Consider the following 22103-nt stretch of genomic DNA (forward strand, 5'->3'; position numbering starts at 1 on the left):
TCTATCAAAAGGGGGAAATAATAGCGCCTGACTCATAGGGTAGTTGTGCGCACATGAAGCTCTTGGCAGCACCCTTGGTAAGCATTCCATAATGTCAGCTAATACTATGTGTGCTGCCTGAATAGATTTTTAAGTGGGGGAAAAAAACCAAGATGTGAACTAAACTGAGAAAGATCCTTTTGGAACAGAGGTATTCCCAACATTTATTCATTTAACAAATAATTATTTAGGGCCACAGGCCTTGCATTGACTTACTTTTACTTATACTCAATGTCTAAACCATAGTATTTTGTATTCTTGCGTGATTACGGAACCTTCACGCGAGAGGCTTAAAAACATAGCCCATTGGTTAACGTAATCACCTATGGTGCTTTGAAGTTATTCCTTCTGGCTCCTGGGGTGGGGCTAGAGCCCGAAGCTGGTCACCAGGCCCTCTCATCATCTGCTGGCTGATTGTGAGGTGCGGATTAACTCGGATTCCCCCGTTAGTATTTCTACTCTTCATTTTCTTTATCTTGAACTTTTTATGGTCCCTTTTCTGCTCCTAACTTGCTGTTTCTCAACCATGTGCTTTGAGCACCTGGCGACCTCAGACCTGGTGCTGAGGTTATTTGCTTATTTGATCTTTATTTCTGCCCCCACCCTGCCCCACTCCTCCCCCCCCCCGCCCCACTCCCTCCCCCCAGCTCAGGCACCTCTCTAAATACCGCTCACTCCCTTTCCCTCATTTTTCCACTTTTGTTTTAAGCATTTGCCCCGCCCCCTCCCTTTCCCTCCTTTTTGGTACTCTGCTCACAGGCGCCCCGCTCCGCCCCTTCACTCTGCTGGCTCTGCCCCTCGTACCCCGCCCCTCCTTCTCCTAGTCCTAGTACGCGCGAGGTGGGTGGTGATGCGGTGACGGGGCGACATCTCTGCACCCACCTTAGCTGCAGAAGCTGCCAAATTTCTCACGTCTTAGCCTCCTCTCCCTGCACCTCCCTAGAGTCAGGTTGCCCCGTCTGGGCCTTTGCGCCTGCAGCCTGCCCGACTCCCCCATTAAGACCCTTGTCATTTCCGCCTCTTATTTCGCGCCTTCTCTTTTAGGCTCGGAGGGGACGGAGCTGGAATGGCTGTACCACCGTTGCCGAGGCGACGACTTGGTTACTTCCGTTGGTAACAATACTTCCGGGTTGGAGTTGCAGTGGCGCTTCCGACTGTGGGAGCCTCGGCTTCCCAGTCGTCCGATGAGCCCGAGCAGGTGAGGGGGAGCTCCTGGGCTTCCAGGCTGGGGAGCGGGGCTGGGCCGCGCCAGGCCGCGCGGGGCCGGGCTGGCCTGGTTCCCGGCCTGGGAGGGGCTTAACGGTCCTTTGGTCTCTCTCTCCCCTCAGCTGAGTCCCTTCCCTGTCTTTCACTCTTCTGGCATCGGTGGTTTTACTTCTTCTTCGATTGAACCCTGCTTCCTCGACCCCCCAGGGAGGCCGCCTCCTTCAGGCGCCTCCCTTCTCTCCACGAACTCGCTCTGACAGCTGAGGAACTGGCAAGATCCTGCTACCCAGAGGGTGAATGGGTATCTTTCCCGGAATAATCCTAATTTTTCTAAGGGTGAAGTTTGCAACGGCGGCCGTGATTGTAAGCGGAGTAAGCAAACACCTCCATTGTATTAGTGTGACGGATGCTGTTGAAAGATGCTCCCCTTCAGTTTCTACCCCCTGCCACTCCTTGAGGTCCAAGGCATTGAAGGCATCTATTAAAATGCAGTTCAGCTAACTAATTGGGATGACAGCCATTGTTAACATGAATTAGTTTCTCAGACAAGGTAACAGCGGGGACATTTGTAGTGTTCTGTCAGTGTTTCCTTGGTTTTTTCAGGCTGGGGATGCTTCAAGTCATCATGAACTCTTCCCTCGCCTTCATTCCCTACATCATCAAGTTCCTTTGTGTCTCTATTTTAGAAGTTTATCTCTAACCTCACTGCCAATAAACATCTTGTCTGCTTTACTTCACACCATCCTAAGCTAGTTTCCCTGCCTCTCCTGTTTGTAATCCACTGGTTGGCTGCAGCCCTAGTAGGCTAACTAAATGTGGTAGATTTCCTCAAGTCACTTCCCTATTCAAAAATGTACAGTATCCCTCCCACCCTGCCACACACACTTTGGTTTCAGGACTTTCAACTTAACCTGTTCCTTATCATACTTTTCGTCTGATATTGTTTCAGTCAGATAAAATAATTCTCTGTTCCAGTTAGATTGCACTCTTCCTTCTGAAAACAAACCGTACTGATGCTTGCCTCCACATGCTGTGTTTTTCCCCACGTTTGTATCTATCCATCCTGTTCTCCTCCCCACACCCTCTCCTTACCTGTACCTGTTGAGATTCTACCTGCCCTCTGTCAAGGCCCACTTTAAGTTCTCTCATCTCCATAAGCCTTTTCAAGTTATTCAAGCCCACGCGGATTGTCTCCTTTTCCATGCTTCTCCTGCTCTTATAGTTTGTGCTACATAGTTTAGCACTTATTTTTTTCTTTAATGAACTACTCTGATTTCTTCCACCAGTTTATAAGCTCTTGAAAGGCAAGAACTGTATTTCATACAACTTTTATCCCCACACCCATCTCCTTAATTATCCAGGAAACATAAATATTGTCATGGTGTTAGAACGTATGTATATGTGTGTGTGTGTGTGTGTGTGTGTGTGTGTGTGTTTTAAACATCACGTTTATACCCATAGCACATTTGGGCATTTAGTATGCCTTCAATAAACATTTGCTTGACTCTCCATTATTACCTCCTGAATCTGAGAATCTCTAACGCCTACTCTTCCTTAAAGGAGAAAGCAAGAAAGGCACCTGCATTTTTCTGACCAGATCTTTGGAGTAGTGTAACAGGGTTATGTAATTTGTGTTCTAGATATTCTTCTCACTCTTTAGCCTTAGTCAGGCTTCAGAATACGTGTCTGCATTTTTTTTTTCGTGTCTGCATTTTGAAGGCATTTTTCATTGGCTTCTTAACACGATAAAAATATTTAAGGTACTATATTTCTATTTCAACTCAGATATGACTCTTTTCTTTTACCCATATCTGGGGATAGCCCCCACAAGTCAAAATCATTTTTAGAGTGCTTGGAGTATTTTACACAAGTAATTCTCTGCAACAAAAGCCAGGGGAGAGAATTAGTAGGGAGAGAATCTCTGAGGATCAGCAAAGTGTCGTGTACAGTGTGTAGCATTGGTCAGGTCCAGTAAGTTAACTTTCAAATTTTCCCTGTAACCTTTTACATACAGGCTGTATACATGCATAAAGGACATCACACTGGAACCAACCAAGTATTTATCAATAATGGGCGTGTACCCAGTTCTGTGCCAGCTATTGTAGGGGTTATAAAAAGTACTGTGAGACATGGTGTCGGCCTTCAGGGATCTTACCTAGTTAAGAGAGAAAATAACATGGGGCAACCAGAAGATAAACCTCATCCTAGTCATTATTTGTATGCCTGAGATTTAAGATATAGAAGGGATAAATGAAGGCTCAAAAGAGCATTATACAGCTGTGGAATAGGTATGACATAACATGCATGCATATATACAGCATTATGTAAAAGGTTTTAGCTGACATTTGAATGATTCAGTAGTGTGATATGGCCCCCACAAAAGTGACTGCAATTTTCAGCTGTAGTAATTGAAGTGTAATATAGAGAATGACAAAAATGATTGTAGATATTTAGCTTAAAAAAATAAGATGTAGAACATGATAGCTGTCTTTAAATATTTGAAGGACTCCCCTAGGGAAAAAGAATAAATTGTTCATATTGCCTCGAAAATATGAGTGAAAACCAGGGGAAGGCAGACTTTTGGCTCAGTATGAGGAAGGAATGTCTAAAATCAGACCTAATCAAAGATGATACAGGATTTCTTCATAACAAGATTCTTTCCTGATATTGGAGGGAAAGGTATTTTACTATGAGATGGGGGTGGGAAGGTGGCAGTGGTCCCAGAGTTTTAGATTTCATGGACCAATAAAATTTAAATGAAAGTGTGGGGAGAGAGCACAAAGTAGGGTAGCCAGTCTTATTTTGCCAAATAAGAACACTAAACAAAATCAGCTACCAACTACTAATACATTTCATACAAGAAAGGTGATTTTTAAAAAATGCTCCAGGAGTAGGAAGAACATGATCTTCTAATAGTCCTTTACATTAAATACATTTAGCTGAAAAGAAAGGCACTAGGTGCCCTTATTTTCTTTAGTTCAACCCAGAATCATGAACATTTCATTAAAGAACCACTGGGCTAACGGACCTGAGATTGTGACTGGTCTTTCTGGTCCCCTGCTGTGGCTTTGCCCCCTGCCTTTAATTGCTTTATTATTGCTCCCTGAACCCTGAGCACATCTTCTTTATTAAAAGGCTGGGTAGCACGTTGTCAAGTCAGGCTTCTTCTGTGATGAAAAGGGTTGAAAGAAGTTACAAAGAGAACGTGTTGGAGACAAGTATAGCAGCCATTTGAAATGTTTGACTGTTTTGGGCAATCTCTAAATTGGTGAATGGAAAGGGCATTCCCCCTTTCCCCATCTTATAGAAGGGATATGCCGTGGTCCTTGCTTTTCCATGCCTACCCTCTCATCATTTGTGTCATGTTTTACTATCAATTGTAATCTTAAAATACGGGCATAGCTGAAAATGTTGATAAGGTAGTATTTAGTACTCAAGACTTATCTCAAGCTGCAGCTGATAATTGAATTTCTTATTCTTACTTTGCTTTTTAGAATTATTTTCAACAGTTTTCCTCCAAAAGAGTTGTCTATTGCAGACTCTGTCAGATGGACTGACTGATCATGCTATGTTTGAAAGGAAGTTTCCATAATTATTTTTGTGGCCTCTAAAACATTTGTCTGTATGTTAGCTATCCTCTCTGGAAAATTGTTCTTCTGTGCTTAGTTACAGAGAATTCCTTATGTGGAAACAAAACAAAACCTTGTCTCCCCTAAAAAGAGACTGTGATTCAATGGTGCTAACCCCAGATTGGGCAGTAGGGGAGGTGGGCAGTAAGTATTATCTGTTAAAATGTATATTTGAGTACTTAACTATTCAAAAATGTAATAATGATAATAGCTAATAGTTGAAGCAGGTGCCGGGTACTTTTCTAAGTGTTTTACGTATATTATTTAATTTTCACAACAACCCTATAATATAGTATTTATTATTATTCCCATTTTACAGTTCAGAAAACTCAGGCACACAGTGGTTAAATAACTTGCCCACGGTCACAGAACTAATAAGTGGTGGTGTCAGGATTTAAACCTAGGCGAGTCTGACTTTAGAGTCTTCATTCCTGACTGTAAACCACTTGAAGTTGCTTTTGAAATTCAATAGTATGCATACCATGAAGATCTGAAAAAGGAATATTTAAAAGAAATCTGAGAATCCATCCTCAGAAAATAGATTGCTTCCAGCTGGACCAGGATTTAGTAGGCAATGCCTAGAGTAGTAGTTCTTAAAGCATGGAAGCATCAGCATTATTTGCAAATTTGCAAATTCTCACGCCAGACCCAGACCACCAATCAAAAACTCTGAGGGTAAGGCCCAGCAGTCAATGTTTTAATCTGCCTTCTAGATGATTCTGGTGCACATTGAAATTTGAAAACCACTGATTTAGAAGGCAGAACTGTGGAAAAAATAAAATCCAAGAGAGAAATAGCTGGGGGTGGCTGGAAAAAAAGGCTGAAAAGATTGAGGGTGACAGGTCTAATGGGGGCGGGATGGGGAAGGAGGTAAGGGGAATGGGGAGTAGTATACATTGTTAAAGAACCCAAACATCAAAGAAAAACAATATTTGTATATATGTGCTTTAAAAGGCCAGGGAAAAGGAGATTCACTAGATGGATGTATGTTAAATGTCAGAGAGAGGAGAGACATCATCCATATTGCCGTCATTCCTCTGGGAACCAGAAGGAAGGTGAAAATGTGCCTAACTTACCCTGGGCCTAGTGGGGGGAGGTTGTGTGTAGCTGGAAAGTAGCTAGATGAAATAAAACCCTAAAATTTAGTGGAGAGATGAGAGGACTAAGAATATGAGAGGGTAGTGGTGTCAGTCTGCCTTGCACCTGAATCAAGCTAACTGAATACCATGAACTGCTTTTATGAGATGCCTCAGCCTATATAATTTAAAGTCCAGGCTCCTTCACTTGTAATTGTCTAGTTGAATGTCTAAGTTGGGTGTGCTGGATGGAATGAAACCTCTTCTTTGGGTGGGGATGGGAATAACATTAAAGAAACTAGAGAACGTGAAGGACACAGGTTGATATTTGAGTGAATCGCACACTTACCTCTACAGAATGGCAGTAAAGAACACATTCATGATCACCCATCACATAAAACAGGAGCCTTCATTTTTTGTCATTCCAATTGGTAGGGTTTTTTCTCTACATTTGTTTTATTTGCAAATTTTGTTGATATAAATTATGTGATCATACACTAACAGATGCTCCTCACTCTTGTGCCTTGTTCTGATTTGTGTTTATTTTTAGCACCAGAAAAGTGCCACTGTAAGCCATGAGATGTCTGGTCTGAACTGGAAACCCTTTGTATATGGCGGCCTTGCCTCTATTGTTGCTGAGTTTGGTAAGAATGTGAAAACTGAGAAACCTGCTACTTAGGGTATAGATATGGTAGCGTTATTTTTGGTAAAAACTAGAGAAGAAGCAAAAAGAAGCTTGCCCTATTTTTAAAAAAAAATTTATCATAAGAAAGTAATGTACTTAAAAAAAATATATTTATTTATTTATTTGGCTGCACCGGGCCTTTGTTGGAGCACGCAGGGCCTTCGCTGCTGCGTGCTGGATCTTTGTACGGCATGTGGGATCTTTAGTTGTGGCATGCGGGATCTTTTAGTTGCGGCATGCAGGATCTAGTTCCCTGACCAGGGATCGAACCTGGGCCCCCTGCATTGGGAGCGCAGAGTCTCAACCACTGCACCATCAGGGAAGTCCCGCCCTATTTGTTTTAAAAATTGTTGTCTCAAAGCTATCAAGTAATATTTTCTTTATATATGGAATCTAAAAAAAAAAATGGTTCTGATGAACCTAGGGGCAGGACAGGAATAAAGACGCAGACGTAGAGAATGGACTTGACATGGGGAGGGGGAAGTGTAAGCTGGGATGAAGTGAGAGAGTGGCATGGACATATATACACTACCAAATGTCAAATAGATAGCTAGTGGGAAGCAGCTACATAGCACAGGGAGATCAGCTCGGTGCTTTGTGACCACCTAGAGGGGTGGGATAGGGAGGGTGGGAGGGAGATGCAAGAAGGGGGAGATATGGGGATATATGTATACATACAGCTGATTCACTTTGTTATACAGCAGAAACTAACACACCATTGTAAAGCAATTATACTCCAATAAAGATGTTACAAAAAAGATATACACCTTAAAAAAAAAGTAGTACAAACGGTATGGCAAGTGAAGTTAAGAAAAGTCAATTTTGGGAAGCTGTTTTGATAGTTTAATGATTTGTTAATTTGCTAGGCTTAAGAAACATACATGAAAATATAGAGGGAGTTAGATAAGATAGGGGTTTCTGTTACATTCTTATACAAGTGGCCTTTCTTTGTGCTCAGTTGTTTATAAATTTCTTAGTAAGTATTCAGACTTCCTTTTTTCAAACCTCTTTCCCATTTTAGAAGAAAATTGACCAAGATCAAACCAGATTCTTCTCTATTTGATTTTAATTTTGAAATACTTTTAGATTGTGTTTTTTCATCTTCCAAATTTTCTTTCCTAAACTGTTCATAAGTGACCCCAATTCACTAGTTTTTATTGACTTTCTTGGCATATTGTCTGGTGTTATGATATCAAGGTCATCAGTGACCAGAGCTGCATAAACATCTTGTTAGTTTTAGACCTTGAAATAGTCTTTGAAATATATTTTGCCAATATAATGACCACTTCTGCGTGTTGATATAATAAGAGAAAGAAGTTTGGTTAAAGAAATTTTCCCACTAAGCACTGTGCTGGTGTTAGTCCTGAATTACCTGAGGAACCCAGATGAGTAGGCCAAATAGGACTTTGCCATTATCTTTCATAATACTAGAAAACTATTTCTCATAGACAGATAAAAGAAAAAACCCACAAAACTTTGTAATAGTATTTAAGAGTATGTGGAGCAGCAATCCCATGCTCTCCTATCTTCTTGGTGAAGATTTGGGGAGATTTTATGAGGGAGAAGTAGGGAGACTTGAGGTGGGAGGGGGCAGAAGGAAGAGACAGATAAATGCCAGATTGCATGTTAACAGATGACATTAAAACATTTAAGTATTTTGCATTTATAGTGTATTAGAACTATCCTAAAGCACTTTATTATATCACAGTTTCAGTTATACTGTGGGTCAAATCCTGCTGCCTAGATATAGTACATTTCACTTTATCAGATACAACTCTTGTCCTCTGATAGTGATATTTAAGTAGAGACCTAGGTGTTAGAAAAAGAACTTTGTCTCATGTTTTAAAAATTACCATTGGCTTAAATTCATCCAAAATTTAACTGTGATTCTTTGGAAAAACTTATAAATGAGTGTGTTCCTTCACAGGAACTTTCCCTGTGGACCTGACCAAAACGCGACTTCAGGTTCAAGGCCAAAGTATTGATGTCCGCTTCAAAGAGATAAAATACCGAGGAATGTTTCATGCCTTGTTCCGAATCTATAAGGAAGAAGGTGTATTGGCTCTGTATTCAGGGTGAGACTGGACTCTTTCCTTACGTCACAAATAGAAATACTTTTTGGAGAAGCCATGTATTTCAGCTGTCTGATAGTTTGTGCCCTTTTCACCATTTCAACTTATAATTCAATATTGATGTGCCAGTTTATATTTCACTTGCTTGTAAATCTTGAGCTTTGGATTTTGTGTTCATTTGGCTATAAGTGATACATTTTAAAATGGATATCTCTTTGCAGCATTGGCTTTTTCCTGTTTTCCTGAGAGTCATCCATAGCCACTGTGAATAGCAGCACCAATTCGCAGTATATATTTCTGTGATAATCTTCCTGAGTTGCCAAATACTGACTTGTAAAAAAATTTTTCCTCTTTAAAGAAATACTATTCTGGCAGTTTAAATAGAAAATGCAGAATGAGAGAGCGGGAGACCCATCATTTTTTTGGGCGGATCATCTTTTGGTTATTCATAAGTCGGTGATCTGTTGTCCAGTGTGTTGTTTATCTGCTGCCAATTTACTAGTCCACTCCTGCATCTAGGGTACCAGTTTATTGCTCAGAGAATGGATATCAGTTTTATTATTAACTTATGTTAGACTTAATTTCAAAGATAATTTACTTGGGGGAAAAAATCAAGTATTACATCCTTAAGCAAGTGAATCATGGATCATCTGTTTCACCTTGTTCTTTTATTGGCACAGATGATCACAAGATTATTTTTTTCAGATAGCAAGCAATAAAGTCAGAAATATGCATGTTTTGTCATCATTTTAAAATCTTAACTGTTTGAGCTGCGGCTGTCTTTCTATTTATAACTGCTAAAGTACAGTTCTGCAGTTGGAAGAATCTCAAAGGGAGGTATGAGTGAGAATGTCTCCAGTTTAATAGCAGAACTTAAATAGGGTGAAATCTTGGCTCTGGTACCTCCTTGATAGGATTGAAGATATATCTGCATCTGCTAGGAAGTAAGGTTGATTTTTTTAAAAAAAATCTATGAAGTGGGTAATGGTGTATACTTTTTCTACATTACTGGATTCGATATGCTGATATTTTGTTAAGGATTTTTGCATCTAAGTTCATGAGAGATATTGGCTTGTAGTTAGTTTTCCTTTTCTGTACTGTTTTTTGGTTTTGTTAGCAGGGTAATATTAGCTTCATAAAATGAGTTGGGAAGTGTTCCCTCTTCTGTTTTCTGGAAGAGATTGTGTAAGATTGGCATTCATTTATTAAATATTTGGTAGAACTCCCCAGTGAAATGATCTGGGTGGGCCTGGAGAGTTCCTTTTTGGGAACTTTTAAATTATAAATTAAAAAATTTTAATGATTATGAGATTATTCAGATTATCTATTTCATCTTGATCGAGTTTTGGTAGTTTGTAGTTTGCAAGGAATTAGTCCCTTTCTTCTAAGTTGTTGAATTTATGAGCATAAGGTTGTTTATAGTATCCCTTTATTATTCTTTTAATGACTGCAGAATTGTAGTGCTATTCCCCGTTTCATTCCTGTTGGTGACATTTCTCTTTTTACTACTGGGACCCTTGCTAGAGGTTTATTAGTTTTATTGTTTTTTTTCAAAATAACTTTTTGTTTCATTGATTTTTCTTTATTTTCCTGTTTTCAAGTTTATTAATTTATGCTCTTTATTATTTACTTCCTTCTGCTTGCTTTCAGTTCATTTTGCTCTTCTTTTTTCTAGTTTCTTGAGGGTAGGAACTTAGATTATTGATTTTGAGACTTTCCCTCTTTTCTAATGTAAGCATTTTGTGCTATAAATTTCTCTCTCAGCACTGCTTTGGTTGCATCCCACATATGTTAATAGGCTGAATTTTCCTTTTCATTCAATTCTATGTATTTAAAAAATACACCCATGTCACCCACGGATTGTTTAGAAGTATCATTTAATTTCCAAGTGTTTGTGGATTTTCCTTATTGATTTCCAGCTTAATTCCATTATGGTCAGAGAACATATTCTATATGATTTCAATTATTTTAAATTTTTTGAGGTTTGTTTCATGACCTAGATGTGCTCTCTTGATGAATGTTCCATGGGTGCTTGAAAAAAATGCGTATTTTGCTGTTTTTATGGAATGAGGTGGGTGATGGAAGTGAGTAGGCTGTCTAGATATGTATAATCTGTGAGTGCATGTTAAGTATAACTGACTTTCTTTTTCTTTCCTTCTTTCTGGCAGAATTGCTCCTGCTTTACTAAGACAGGCATCATATGGCACCATTAAAATTGGCATTTACCAGAGCTTGAAGAGATTATTTGTAGAACGTTTAGAAGGTCAGTATAAGACTCCTCATTCTCTTTTGAGGTAACACTCAAAGGGATTGTTGAAATCATGCTTAATGAGAAGTGTTCATCACAGGGTGCCTGAGAATGGGTAACAGTCATTGCAAGGACAAAATAAGCTTGTACTGATTTGTGATTAATCCTTGCAGAGGTGATGTATAGGTTAGAGGGACCTGCTCTTCAAGTTTGTCCCTTTTCCTATCAAACAAACAAAAAAAGGCTTCTGGTCATCACAGAGAGAACATGGAGCAAACTTGTTCAGAAAATTAATGCTGTCCTCATCTACAAGAGGACTTCAGCTGTAAGGAATCCTCTAGCTGTGGGTTTTGATAAGCTTTGGTCAGATAGAGTAGTTTTATATATATATAAAATATGGCCACCTTAACCCACATTCAGCATTACCATATGTCTCTCTATTTGCTGCTGTAGCTTTTTCAGCTGGATACTATACTAAAATGGTTATTTTACTACAGGCCTGAGGCTGTTGCATAGTTGGGGACAGCTGGAGAGCTTTTCGGTTAGTAATGTCCTTTGAATTGCTTTATTGTCTAAGTCAACTTTTTCTGGAGCCTCTTCTTTGAGGATCCTGAAGGATTCTAGTCCTAAAATAATTTCCTTTCACAGATTCTTCACTTGGGTTTACCTAGTTTTTAATTTGTAGGCTCGTTATGGTGAGGAGGCATGGTGAAGATTGAATTTTAGAACAATATACACTGTGGTTTCTTTGTTCTTTTTTCTAGCTGAGAGGATTTAGTTCCAAATGACTAGTTTTTCACATTTAACTACAGAAATCTTCTGTCAATAAATAGAGGCTAGTAGATAATATGGCCAATTAAAATTAATATTTAGGTATTTTTTTTCCTATTAGACATAAGATTTTATCCTTTAACATTCGGTTCCTAAGTCTTTAGAGTTGATGATTCTCCAGAAAAAGACTTAAAAATTTTTTTCTTTAGATGTTTGAAATGATTGAAGGAGAAATAGCACATTCTGAATTTATATGGAATATTGGCAGTTATACAGAATAATAGGATATATTCCAGGGTGTTTTAGAAATATTTATTTTAATTTTATATGTTTCAGTACTGATTTGGAACCTAGAAATATTTGAGTTTCTTTATTTTCATAAGCTTTGTGGTTCATTTCTGTAGTCAGTTCTCTGACATGGTTCCCTTTCTCTGATAGCTCAGCACTCTGTTCTCGGAAACTGGTACCTCTTACAAGCAGACCTTTCTTTTTTTTGTTCATTTTTTACAGATGAAACTCTTTTAATTAATATGATATGTGGGGTAGTGTCAGGAGTGATATCTTCCACTATAGCCAATCCCACCGATGTGCTAAAGGTAAGAGAAGTCTGGCAGCGTTGGATGTATGCAGTGTGACACGAAAAGAGCGTGAGCTTTGAGTCAGATTTGGGCTCAGATCCCCACTCTGTCACTTGCCAGCTGTAAAACCTTGGGCAAATCACTTAACTGCTTTAAGCCTCAGTTTCCTCATTTGTAAAATGAAGATAATTCAGTATGTATTGCATAGGGTTGTTAAGGATTAAAGATAATATATGTAAACTGTTTATCATTGTACTTGGTAGGTAGTTGATGCTTAATAAATAGTACTCAATTTATTATGATGTGCATTAATCCATTGGTCTTCAAACTAGAGTATGCAAACCTTTATAGGTTCTTTCCAAGGGGGCTATGCAATTTTAAGGGAATCAATTTCCAGATCCCTTACTTTCTTTGTACCCTTCTCCAAAACTGATCTGAAAATGAGCTTGTGTTTAGAACAGCCCTTGCCCCACTTTACAAAAGAAAGGCACATTCCCCCACCCATTCCAAATCATAGTATGGTATATTGACCTGTGGTGTAACCTGGAGTATCAGACAAAGGGATAAATTGAAATACAGTTTTTAGAGAAGCCTCCTTTAATAACTAATCGAAATACCGTAAATCTATAATGTCGCTATCTTTTCCTGTCTTATCCATATTTCTATTAAGGATGAGATTTGGCTTTAAAATGATGTATTTTGGCCTATTAGAGATATTCTGAATTCAGAACCAGAACAGTATAGGTTAGTGGTGCTGAGTTTTTTACAACGTAATTGAATTTCTTTCAGATTTTATCAAAATTCAGAATGAAACATTTATTTAATAATATCAATAATATCAATCTATATCTTATTTAATCTAATAATCTAACTTAATCTAATAATAGCAATCTGCATCTTATTTTTGAGATAAAATGGTTAACATTTTTTACTTATTAACTCATTTAAACTTATGATAATTAAAAGCACTAAATATATGATTAAAATATGTAAGAGGATCCCAAGTTTTTAAAAATCATTTTAGGGGGAATGTGAGAAAAAAAAGTAAGAGAACATATGTTTTATTTATTTGAAACCACAAGTGGCTAGGTTGGTGGAGGGGAGATCTATTTTGATTCAGAGTTTTGAGAACCAAGAGAGTGACTTGAAAAACAACACACATGAAAGAAACCAGTGGTGGTTGATAAAGAAACGATATGAAATGATATTTCTGGGTTAAATTGAGAATACTTTAGCTACAGAATTTTTATATCACTTTAGATTTACAGAACAAGTATTTTGAAGATAATTGACTATATCCTAAAACTCTAAAATATTTGCAATATAATTACACTGGTTAGAATGTGCTTTTCAAGAACAATAATATTTAATTCCCTAAAACTTCCTTTGTTATCCATCAGGATCCTAAACTTAATCATATACATGATTCACTTCAATTTCCTGTTGCTCTGACCTGTCTGGTACAATTACAACCATTGACCAATGCTACAATCTCCCTCTTCCTTTCATATCCTTAGGTAGGGCTGAGTGGTGAGTGGTGCTGGGACGTGGAGGGTCGGGGGTAGTCACAATCCTATATAGGAGTTATAATCACAGTTGGGCTGTTTAATCCTTTCATTTATCCTTGAATAGATCTTTCTCTGAACTACGTGCCGCTTCCTTGCCTTTGTGTATGTAGTTCTCTTTTTGCCTGCAATGCCTTTTCCCCCTTTCCTCATGAATTTATCCTTCAAGACTGCTCAGGAACAGGGCCAAGACTAGGACAAGGGAGATACTCCCCTTGGGTGCAAAATGTAAGGGTGTGCCAAAAAACTCAATAATCAAGAGAAATAACATTTTTATGCAATAGTTTTCAAAAATTAAAATGAATGTGAAAAATTCATGATGAACAAAATAGCAATATTTTGTACAATCCATCTCACTCACTCTAATCCCGCCCTGTTGGATCCTGTCTTTAATTACAATTTTGATACTTGGTTCATCATGGGTTTTTGTGCATTAATTTTGATTTTTAAAAATATCACATTAAGATATTATTTATCTGGATTACTGAGGTTTTTTACATCACCCCCCCACTACATTTTGTGCCTAAGGAAAGTGCCACACTTGCCTCACCCTCATCCCAGCCCTGGTCAGGAATCACCTGCATAAAGAAGTCTTCTACTTATCATAGGATATTTGTGGTTTCAATTTGTCTTTGTGATAGTTTCTATTCCATTTTAATTTGGTTTAGGTTTTATTTCAAAACTCTTAGTAGTAGCAGTTGACTTTCCACATAAAAACGTGCTGCTGTAACATGACTTACCAAGAACATTTATTAAAACCTAGAGTTGTGCTTCATGAAAATCAGGCCTACATTTGGGCCACTAGTACTTAGTGACTGACTGCTATGATCTATATGTGCAGTCGGTGGGAAATTGTACCAAATCTTTTACATGGCCTTTTAATGCTGTACCTCCTTTCTTGTGCCTCTCAAAGGCTACTTTGCAGAATACAGTATCATGCTTTTTACAAGTAAAACTCAATTTAAGGTCTTGTAAGCATTAAATTATATTTTTAAACTTTTTTCCTGCTTTTTTTATACTTCAATAAGCAATGCATGTTCAATGTAGTAAAAAGTGGAAGGCAGGAAAAAAACACAAAAGAGAAAAATGCCCACTTGGAGCTTCATCACTTAGACGTAAGCCACTGTCAACATTTGGGTGTGTATGTTCAGTCAGTCTCTTTGTTGAACATATGGTTATTTTTAAGTCTACATGTTTTTGATAAAAATGATATACCATACATACTGCTTTGCAACCTGCTTTTTCTATTTAGCAATTAATTGTTGACATTTTCCAATATCCACAAATATTATTCTACAATAAAATTTTATGGCGGCATAGTATTCCCTTAAATGGATGTATCATAGTTTATGCAACTAATCCTTTGTTGTTATTTTTGGACATATAGGTTGTTTATAGTTTTTTACTAAACTAATCATAGTTTAAATGGATTATTTTCTACCACCACAGAGTACTCATTCTTTCTTTTCCCCAAATTTTCTTCCAACTCCAGAAATGATGGACTTAGTATGAGGAATGTGAGGCTGATAAAAATCATCTTTATAAAATATACTTTGACACAAATTACATTCTTTCTATATGTAGCTTAAGTCATTAATTTCATCATAATAGTAAGCTGATTTTTAATTCCCAAATACTGTTTTCTTCATTTTAAATGAGTGAATCATCTCATTTTGGTTCTCTGTCAAAATAAAATGTTCACCTCTTCCGATTTTAGATTCGAATGCAGGCTCAAGGAAGCTTGTTCCAAGGCAGCATGATTGGCAGCTTCATTGATATATACCAACAAGAAGGTACCAGGGGTCTGTGGAGGGTGAGTACTCTTTTCTTGGTATTATTCTTTACACAGTTGCTAGAATTTGCAAAGATTACCTTTTATATAAAGCCATAAAATTGTGAATTGTCACCTTATACTATGTAAGATTCTTGGTAACCTAAAAAATAAGGTAAGAAGCTCCTTATCAGCTGTGAAAGGACCAAAACTTATCAGTCGTCTTTATTTCTGCTTAATGTTTGGGGATTGTATGTGTGAGAGAAGTTATATTGTTTGAGATAGCCATTTTGGTTTGTTCAAATTCACGGTGAGTTTAATTTTTCAATATATATTTTTGCCAGTTTTGTATTAACACAGCAATGTATGTTTATGGTAGTGTCTATAGTGCTTATGATCAAAAGTTATTGCCTAAAACAACTTTGTTAACATTATAAAAGGTAAAAGATGTACTATAAAATGTTGAGAAAATATATAAAAGATAAAAATATCCAGTAGTCCCACTAGCTAGAGATATCACTGTTAACATTTTGTCGTATTATCTTCCAGTCTTCTATCTATACTTTTTAAAACATTTTTGTTCCTGTAATTTTTTATCCAGTTTTAATCACTTAAGTTTATAATATTAAATAAGACTACTAGTAGTAGAGAGTAGAATGGGAAATCCATTAATAGACTCTTAGAAGGGAGAGCGTTGCTTTTATTATTTCTTTATAATTTTCCCTAACTACTTACTATAAAATTTTCAAACATACAGACAAGTTGGAAGAACAGAACAATGAACACCTACATAGCTGGATTAAATGACTCAAAGTTTGGCCCTATTTGCTTTATCTACTTATGTATATACACACATGCACACATATACCCATACACACACACACACACACACGTGCACACTCTTTTTTTGTTGTTTAAATATCTAATGAGTCTCTCTCTTTCCTTTTTTTCCTAAACTATTTGAAAGGAAGTTGCAGACATCGTGGTACTCCCCTAAGTACGTCATTATGCATCTCCTAAGAATAAGGACATTCTCCTACATAATAACAATACCATTGTCACACCTAAGAAAATTAATAAGTCCCTAATATCTAATACCCAGTCCATATTCAAATTTCCTTTATTGATGAGATCAGGTCAGTTTTCTTATATAAAATGCTTCCTTGCATTTCCCCTGTATTTCCTGTAAGCTAGAAGTTAGATCTGTTGGCTTGATTAGATGCATGTTAAACATTTCTGGTAAGAGAACTTCATAGATGACACTATTTCATATGCATCACAGCAAGAGACACAAAATGTTAGTTTGTCCCAAAATTGGTGATGCCAAGTTCGTTTACTTGTTAAGATGATGCCTACCAGGTCTTATCATAGTAAAAGGTACGTTTTTTTCCCCCTTTGCAATTAGCAAGTAATTTGCAGGGTAATATTCTAACAACGTGCATATATCCTATTACTTAATGACCTTCTGCCAAATGATCTTAGCATCCGTTAATGATCCTTGACGTTTGCTTTTTGATAAAAAGCACTTGGAGGTACACTTTCTTTTCCTTTTTCTTTCTTTCTTTCTTTCCTTTTTTTTTTTTTTGCCACACTGCACGGCATGCGGGATCTTAGTTCCCTGACCAGGGATCGAACCCGTGCCCCTGCAGTGGAAGGGTGGAGTCTTAACCACTGGACCGCCAGGGAAGTCCCAAGGTACACTTTCTTGGTTAGTCTAATTTAAAACCAGAAAATGGAACTAACTAGAGCTTTTTTCACAAACTAAGGCTAAGGAAAAGACAAAGACAGAACAATAAATAGAATTGGAGATTTTGTCAGGGGAACATAGCTACTTTGTTTTTAATTAAAATAATCTTTTAATTGTGGTAAAATACATATAAAATATCACATTTTTGTACAACCAGTCTCCAGAATTCTTTTCATCCTGCAAAACTGGAACTCTGTACCCATTAAACAACAGCTCCGCATTTCCTCTTCCCCTAGCCCCTGGCCACCAACCTTTTATTATCTCTCTATGAATTTGATGGTTCTGGGTACCTCATATAAGTGGAATCATACACTGTTTGTCTTTTTATTACTGGCTTATTTCACTTAGCATGATGTCCTCAAGGTTCATTCATGTTATCACATGTGTCAGAATTTCCTTTTTAAGGTTGAATAACGTTCCATTATATGCGTATACTACATTTTGTTAATCCAGTCATACATTAATGGACATTTAGTTTGTTTCTATATCATGGCTCTTGTGAATTATGCTGCTGTGAACATGGATGTGCAGATACCTCTTCAAGACTGATGTCAATTCTTTTGTGTATATACCCAAAAGTAGGATTGCTGGATTGTATGGTAATTCTATGTTTAATTTTTTGAGGAACTGAACATAGCTACTTTTATGATCCAGGCTATTTACTCCATCCAGGCATGTAAGGAGAAGTGAAGTATATTGTGTTATGTATTCTTTTGACACAGACATGTATTATTTACATATTAAAATATGGGAATCTTTTTTTCATTTCAACAAGGAAATATGTTTACCTTTTTCTTCAAACACATGTCTGTATTTTATTTTCCTGCTTTGATTGTAACATGGGTACTGGAAACATTTCACTTTCACTGGAAACACTTCACTTTCTCCCAAACTCCATTGTAAGAAATAACAACAGGAGTACAGTAATAAAGAGTAACTGGCACCTAGGTCAGAGTTAGACAGACAGTCGAGTAGTGAACTGGAGAGCACTTGCCCTGTTCATTGCTGTCATGCACCACGTTGAGTCCAGTGTGGCCAAATTTTCTGGGCTTTCAAGAGAAGCTGGAAATTTGCATTCCTGTGTGAAATATCCATTCCTGTGGTTTTGTTTTTGTTTTATGTTGACAGCTAATTCAGCCTTCTAAGAAACACTGTGTAGGCCACACAAAACATGTCTGTGACCTGAATTCAGCCCGTGGGGCCTTACGGTTCACCAAATTAGCCTTCTGAGGCCATCTTCTAACAGAGTTGAGCAGGTGGAAGGATCAGAGAGGAAGGTACTGCTGGGCCAGCCAGCCTGATGAGCAGAATCAAACATCTCCTGATGACAGCACAGCTACATCACTTCCACTTTATAAATGGAGTTTGGGAATTTAGAGATGATTGAACTCTTTAATTATAACAGGTATCACAGAAAGCAGTTGTTCCCCATGGTATGTTATTTTCAGTTTTTTAAATGATATTTAAATTTAAACACAATTGTAAAAGTAAAACATTCCTTGTGAAAATTTTTACAAAAATTTGGCATGTGTGTGTATGCCTTTTCCCCTAAAGTTAGAATAATACTATAAATAATTTTATGTCTTACCTTCTTCAGCATTACAGACATTTTCTCGTGTCATTCATATTCTTCAAAAACAGGACTTTTAATGCTCTGGCAGTCCTGTGTTGTAACATGAGCTGTGATAGGAATACTGTACTAGTGAGTGAAAAGCTGATAGTGTTATCACAGGAGGACTCATAAGGAGGTACTCCTTTGCCTTGGCCTTCTCCCTAGCTGCATCATACCTTTGCTGTCATCCTAGTGTGTCCTTTCTGCACATCCTAAATTCTGTGAAATAAACTTGAAAGCTCTCCTCTCCCTACTGACTTTTGCTTCATGGTTTTATTTTTAATAACATCTTTATTGAGATAATTCATATACCATAAAAATTTGCCATCTTAAAGTGTATAATTTAATGTTTTTTGGATATCCAAAGACTTGTGCAACCATCACCACTGTCTAAGTTTAGAACATTTTTATCACCACAAAAAGAAACCCCATATCCATTAATAGTCACTTCCCATGACCTCCAACCTTCCCAGACCTAGACAACCACTAATCTAGTTTCTGTCTCTATAGATTTACCAATTCTGGCATTTCATGTAAATGGAATTATACAATATGTGGCATTTATGACTAGCTTCTTTAGTTTAACGTACTGTTTTTAAGTTTCATCTATGTTTTAGCATTTATCAGTACTTCATTTCTTTTTATGGCTGAATAATAATTCCATTGTATGTATATACCATATTTTGTTTATCCCTTCATCAATTAATAAGCATTTGGGTGGTTTGTACTTTTTGGCTATTATGAATAATGCTGTTATGAACATTCATGCACAAGTTTTTGCATAAATATATGTTTATAATTTTCTTGGGTATGTATCTAGATGTGAAATTGCTGGGTCATGTAGTAATTCTCGGTTTAACCTTTGAGGAATTGCCAAAGTGTTTATCACAGTGGCTGCCCTATATTGTATTCCCACCAGCAGTGTATAAGTGTATATCTTCTTTGGGGAAATGTCTATTAGATCTTTTGCCCATTTATTAATTGGGTTGTTTGTCTTTTTATTGAGTTGTAAGAGTTCTTTATTTTGGATACTAGTCCATATATAGTATATGATATATACTAGTCCAGATATATGATTTGCAAATATTTTCTCCCATTGTGTGGGTTGTCTTTTCACTTTCTTGATGGTATCCTTTGAATCACAAAAATGTTTAATTGTGATAAAGTCCCATTTATCTATTTTCTCTTTCGTTGCTTGTGCTTTGGGTGTCATATCAGTGATTTTATTTTTTAGTACAGTAAGTGAATTGGGAATTTATAAATGTTCCGGTATTAGCTATTGATTTGAAGGAGGAATAACTCCTATACTTCAGACTTGGATTTTTTCTGTTATTTTTTAATTCCTGACTTACTTTGTTCACTTTTAGACTTATGTCGCTACCAGTGTATTTCCTTGGTGTCTCATGTCACTTATGTTTTGTAGGGTGTTGTCCCAACTGCTCAGCGGGCTGCCATCGTTGTGGGAGTAGAGCTACCAGTCTATGACATTACAAAGAAGCACTTAATATTGTCAGGGGTGATGGGAGACACAATCTTAACTCACTTTGTGTAAGTAGGATAGGTTGTACTCATTCCATATATTCAGTACTTTAAGCACAAAAAGCATCTTTCACTGAAGTCCTCATGTAGAATTGATAATGGGTACATATGGTCTAAATACCTTTTTCTCTCTCATCACCAGAACTTCAAGCCTTCTGATACAGGTACAGAGATTCCAGATGCTGTGGGCACTTTGGTACTTGGGGGCAGTGTCTAATACAGTAGCCTATCAGATGTCTGTAGGATTTGCATTTGTTCATACACAGCCTCTGTATCTAATAAACTCATCTTTTATTTGCTTTGGTTAATTTTGGATCAGAAAGCAAATTTTCTCAATGAGAAACAGAATAAAAGGGTGAAATTTTATAGGGCCTGTGAAACAAAACCACAGTTTTGGGCTGAAGACTGTTGCTAATTTCATCCTATGTTTTCTTCATCTTGCAACTTTTATGATATTTTACTACTCAAATGCATTTGGCATATGATGCTGTGGTTTGAAAAATTTACATAACTAATAGATGATGCATAATACTTCCTGCTTAGGGAACTTGCTAGACTTATAAACTGTCCCCTTAAAAAAAAAAAAGGCTATCTGAATTTTGGATTGAAAAGTGAAGGGGACAACTTTTGAATAATGTAAAGATTAGTAAAGATTTTCTTTCTCTTTAGATTGTAATGAAAGGACAAGTGCCAGGTTTTATCTGATGAGTCTGACTCATTGTACATGTATGTTTGGACTAATTTCAGTTTAAGTGGGCAGAGGTGCAAGTGGGGCAGTCTATCTTCTTAAAGTTTTTATCTTTAGTTCCAGCTTTACGTGCGGCTTGGCTGGGGCTCTGGCTTCCAATCCAGTTGATGTGGTTCGAACTCGCATGATGAACCAGAGGGCAATTGTGGGACATGTGGACCTCTACAAGGGCACTTTGGATGGTATTTTAAAGGTACACACACTGTGAACTTGGATTGTATTTTTAATTTTCTTTGATGTCTCAGACCTTCTTGCAGTCCTTATTCTTAGTTGCTGCATTTCATTCTGAAGATGGAAGAATCATTATGTCTATTTTTAGTAGCCTCTCAGAGTAATTCCTAGGTAGAAAAGCTGTCTCCTTGGCAATCTGCTGATGCACAGTGGTCCTTAATATTATTATTCCAGTTTGAATGCTTAAGACTGCACGATACTTTTATCAATAGCACCATGTAGAATTACTGGTAGAAAGGACTTAACATATCCCACATTTGCCCATTTCAGACAAGGCAGAGATGCTATAATAGAAAATCTGGTACTTGGTTTCCATTCAGCATTGTGCTGTTGTTCACGGTTTGGCTTTGAAAGTTTCTGCTATGTTGTGTTTGTAGGAAGCTGAATATCATACACGTATTATGTATTATATAATCATTTGTGATAATACTTCTACAAAAAACAAATTTGGAGCTAAAATATGATACTGTCATATGGTTTCTCAGTTTAGTTAACAACTGTTATCTATCAGGCACCATTTTAGTATGTACAGAAAAATTACAGTGCACCACATGTATACAAACAGATAATCAACACATCTTGTCAA

The 22103-nt window shown here is 37.2% G+C and overlaps 1 protein-coding gene across 4 annotated transcripts in view; it reads left to right on the forward strand.

The window, feature by feature from the left end:
• The first annotated feature begins 1032 nt into the window (after window positions 1-1032).
• The window catches only part of SLC25A14 (solute carrier family 25 member 14), a 55920-nt gene continuing 34849 nt past the window's right edge, over window positions 1033-22103 (forward strand). For 2 of the 4 annotated variants that reach the window (XR_014239738.1, XM_082377952.1), the window contains exons 1-9: window positions 1033-1237; window positions 1368-1617; window positions 6501-6594; window positions 8563-8710; window positions 10876-10970; window positions 12237-12322; window positions 15587-15682; window positions 20423-20547; window positions 21344-21479. Coding sequence is in view for 3 of the 4 variants with exons in the window: in XM_082377952.1 (XP_082234078.1) it covers window positions 1543-1617; window positions 6501-6594; window positions 8563-8710; window positions 10876-10970; window positions 12237-12322; window positions 15587-15682; window positions 20423-20547; window positions 21344-21479 (855 nt within the window). In the remaining variant the exon portion in view is untranslated. The remainder of the gene's footprint in view (window positions 1238-1367; window positions 1618-6500; window positions 6595-8562; window positions 8711-10875; window positions 10971-12236; window positions 12323-15586; window positions 15683-20422; window positions 20548-21343; window positions 21480-22103) is intronic. The other 2 variants (XM_082377953.1, XM_082377954.1) reach the window with 2 other exon arrangements.

The sequence above is a fragment of the Balaenoptera borealis genome (assembly GCF_965194805.1).
Source record: "Balaenoptera borealis genome assembly, chromosome: X".
In the NCBI taxonomy this organism is placed as follows: domain Eukaryota; kingdom Metazoa; phylum Chordata; class Mammalia; order Artiodactyla; family Balaenopteridae; genus Balaenoptera; species Balaenoptera borealis.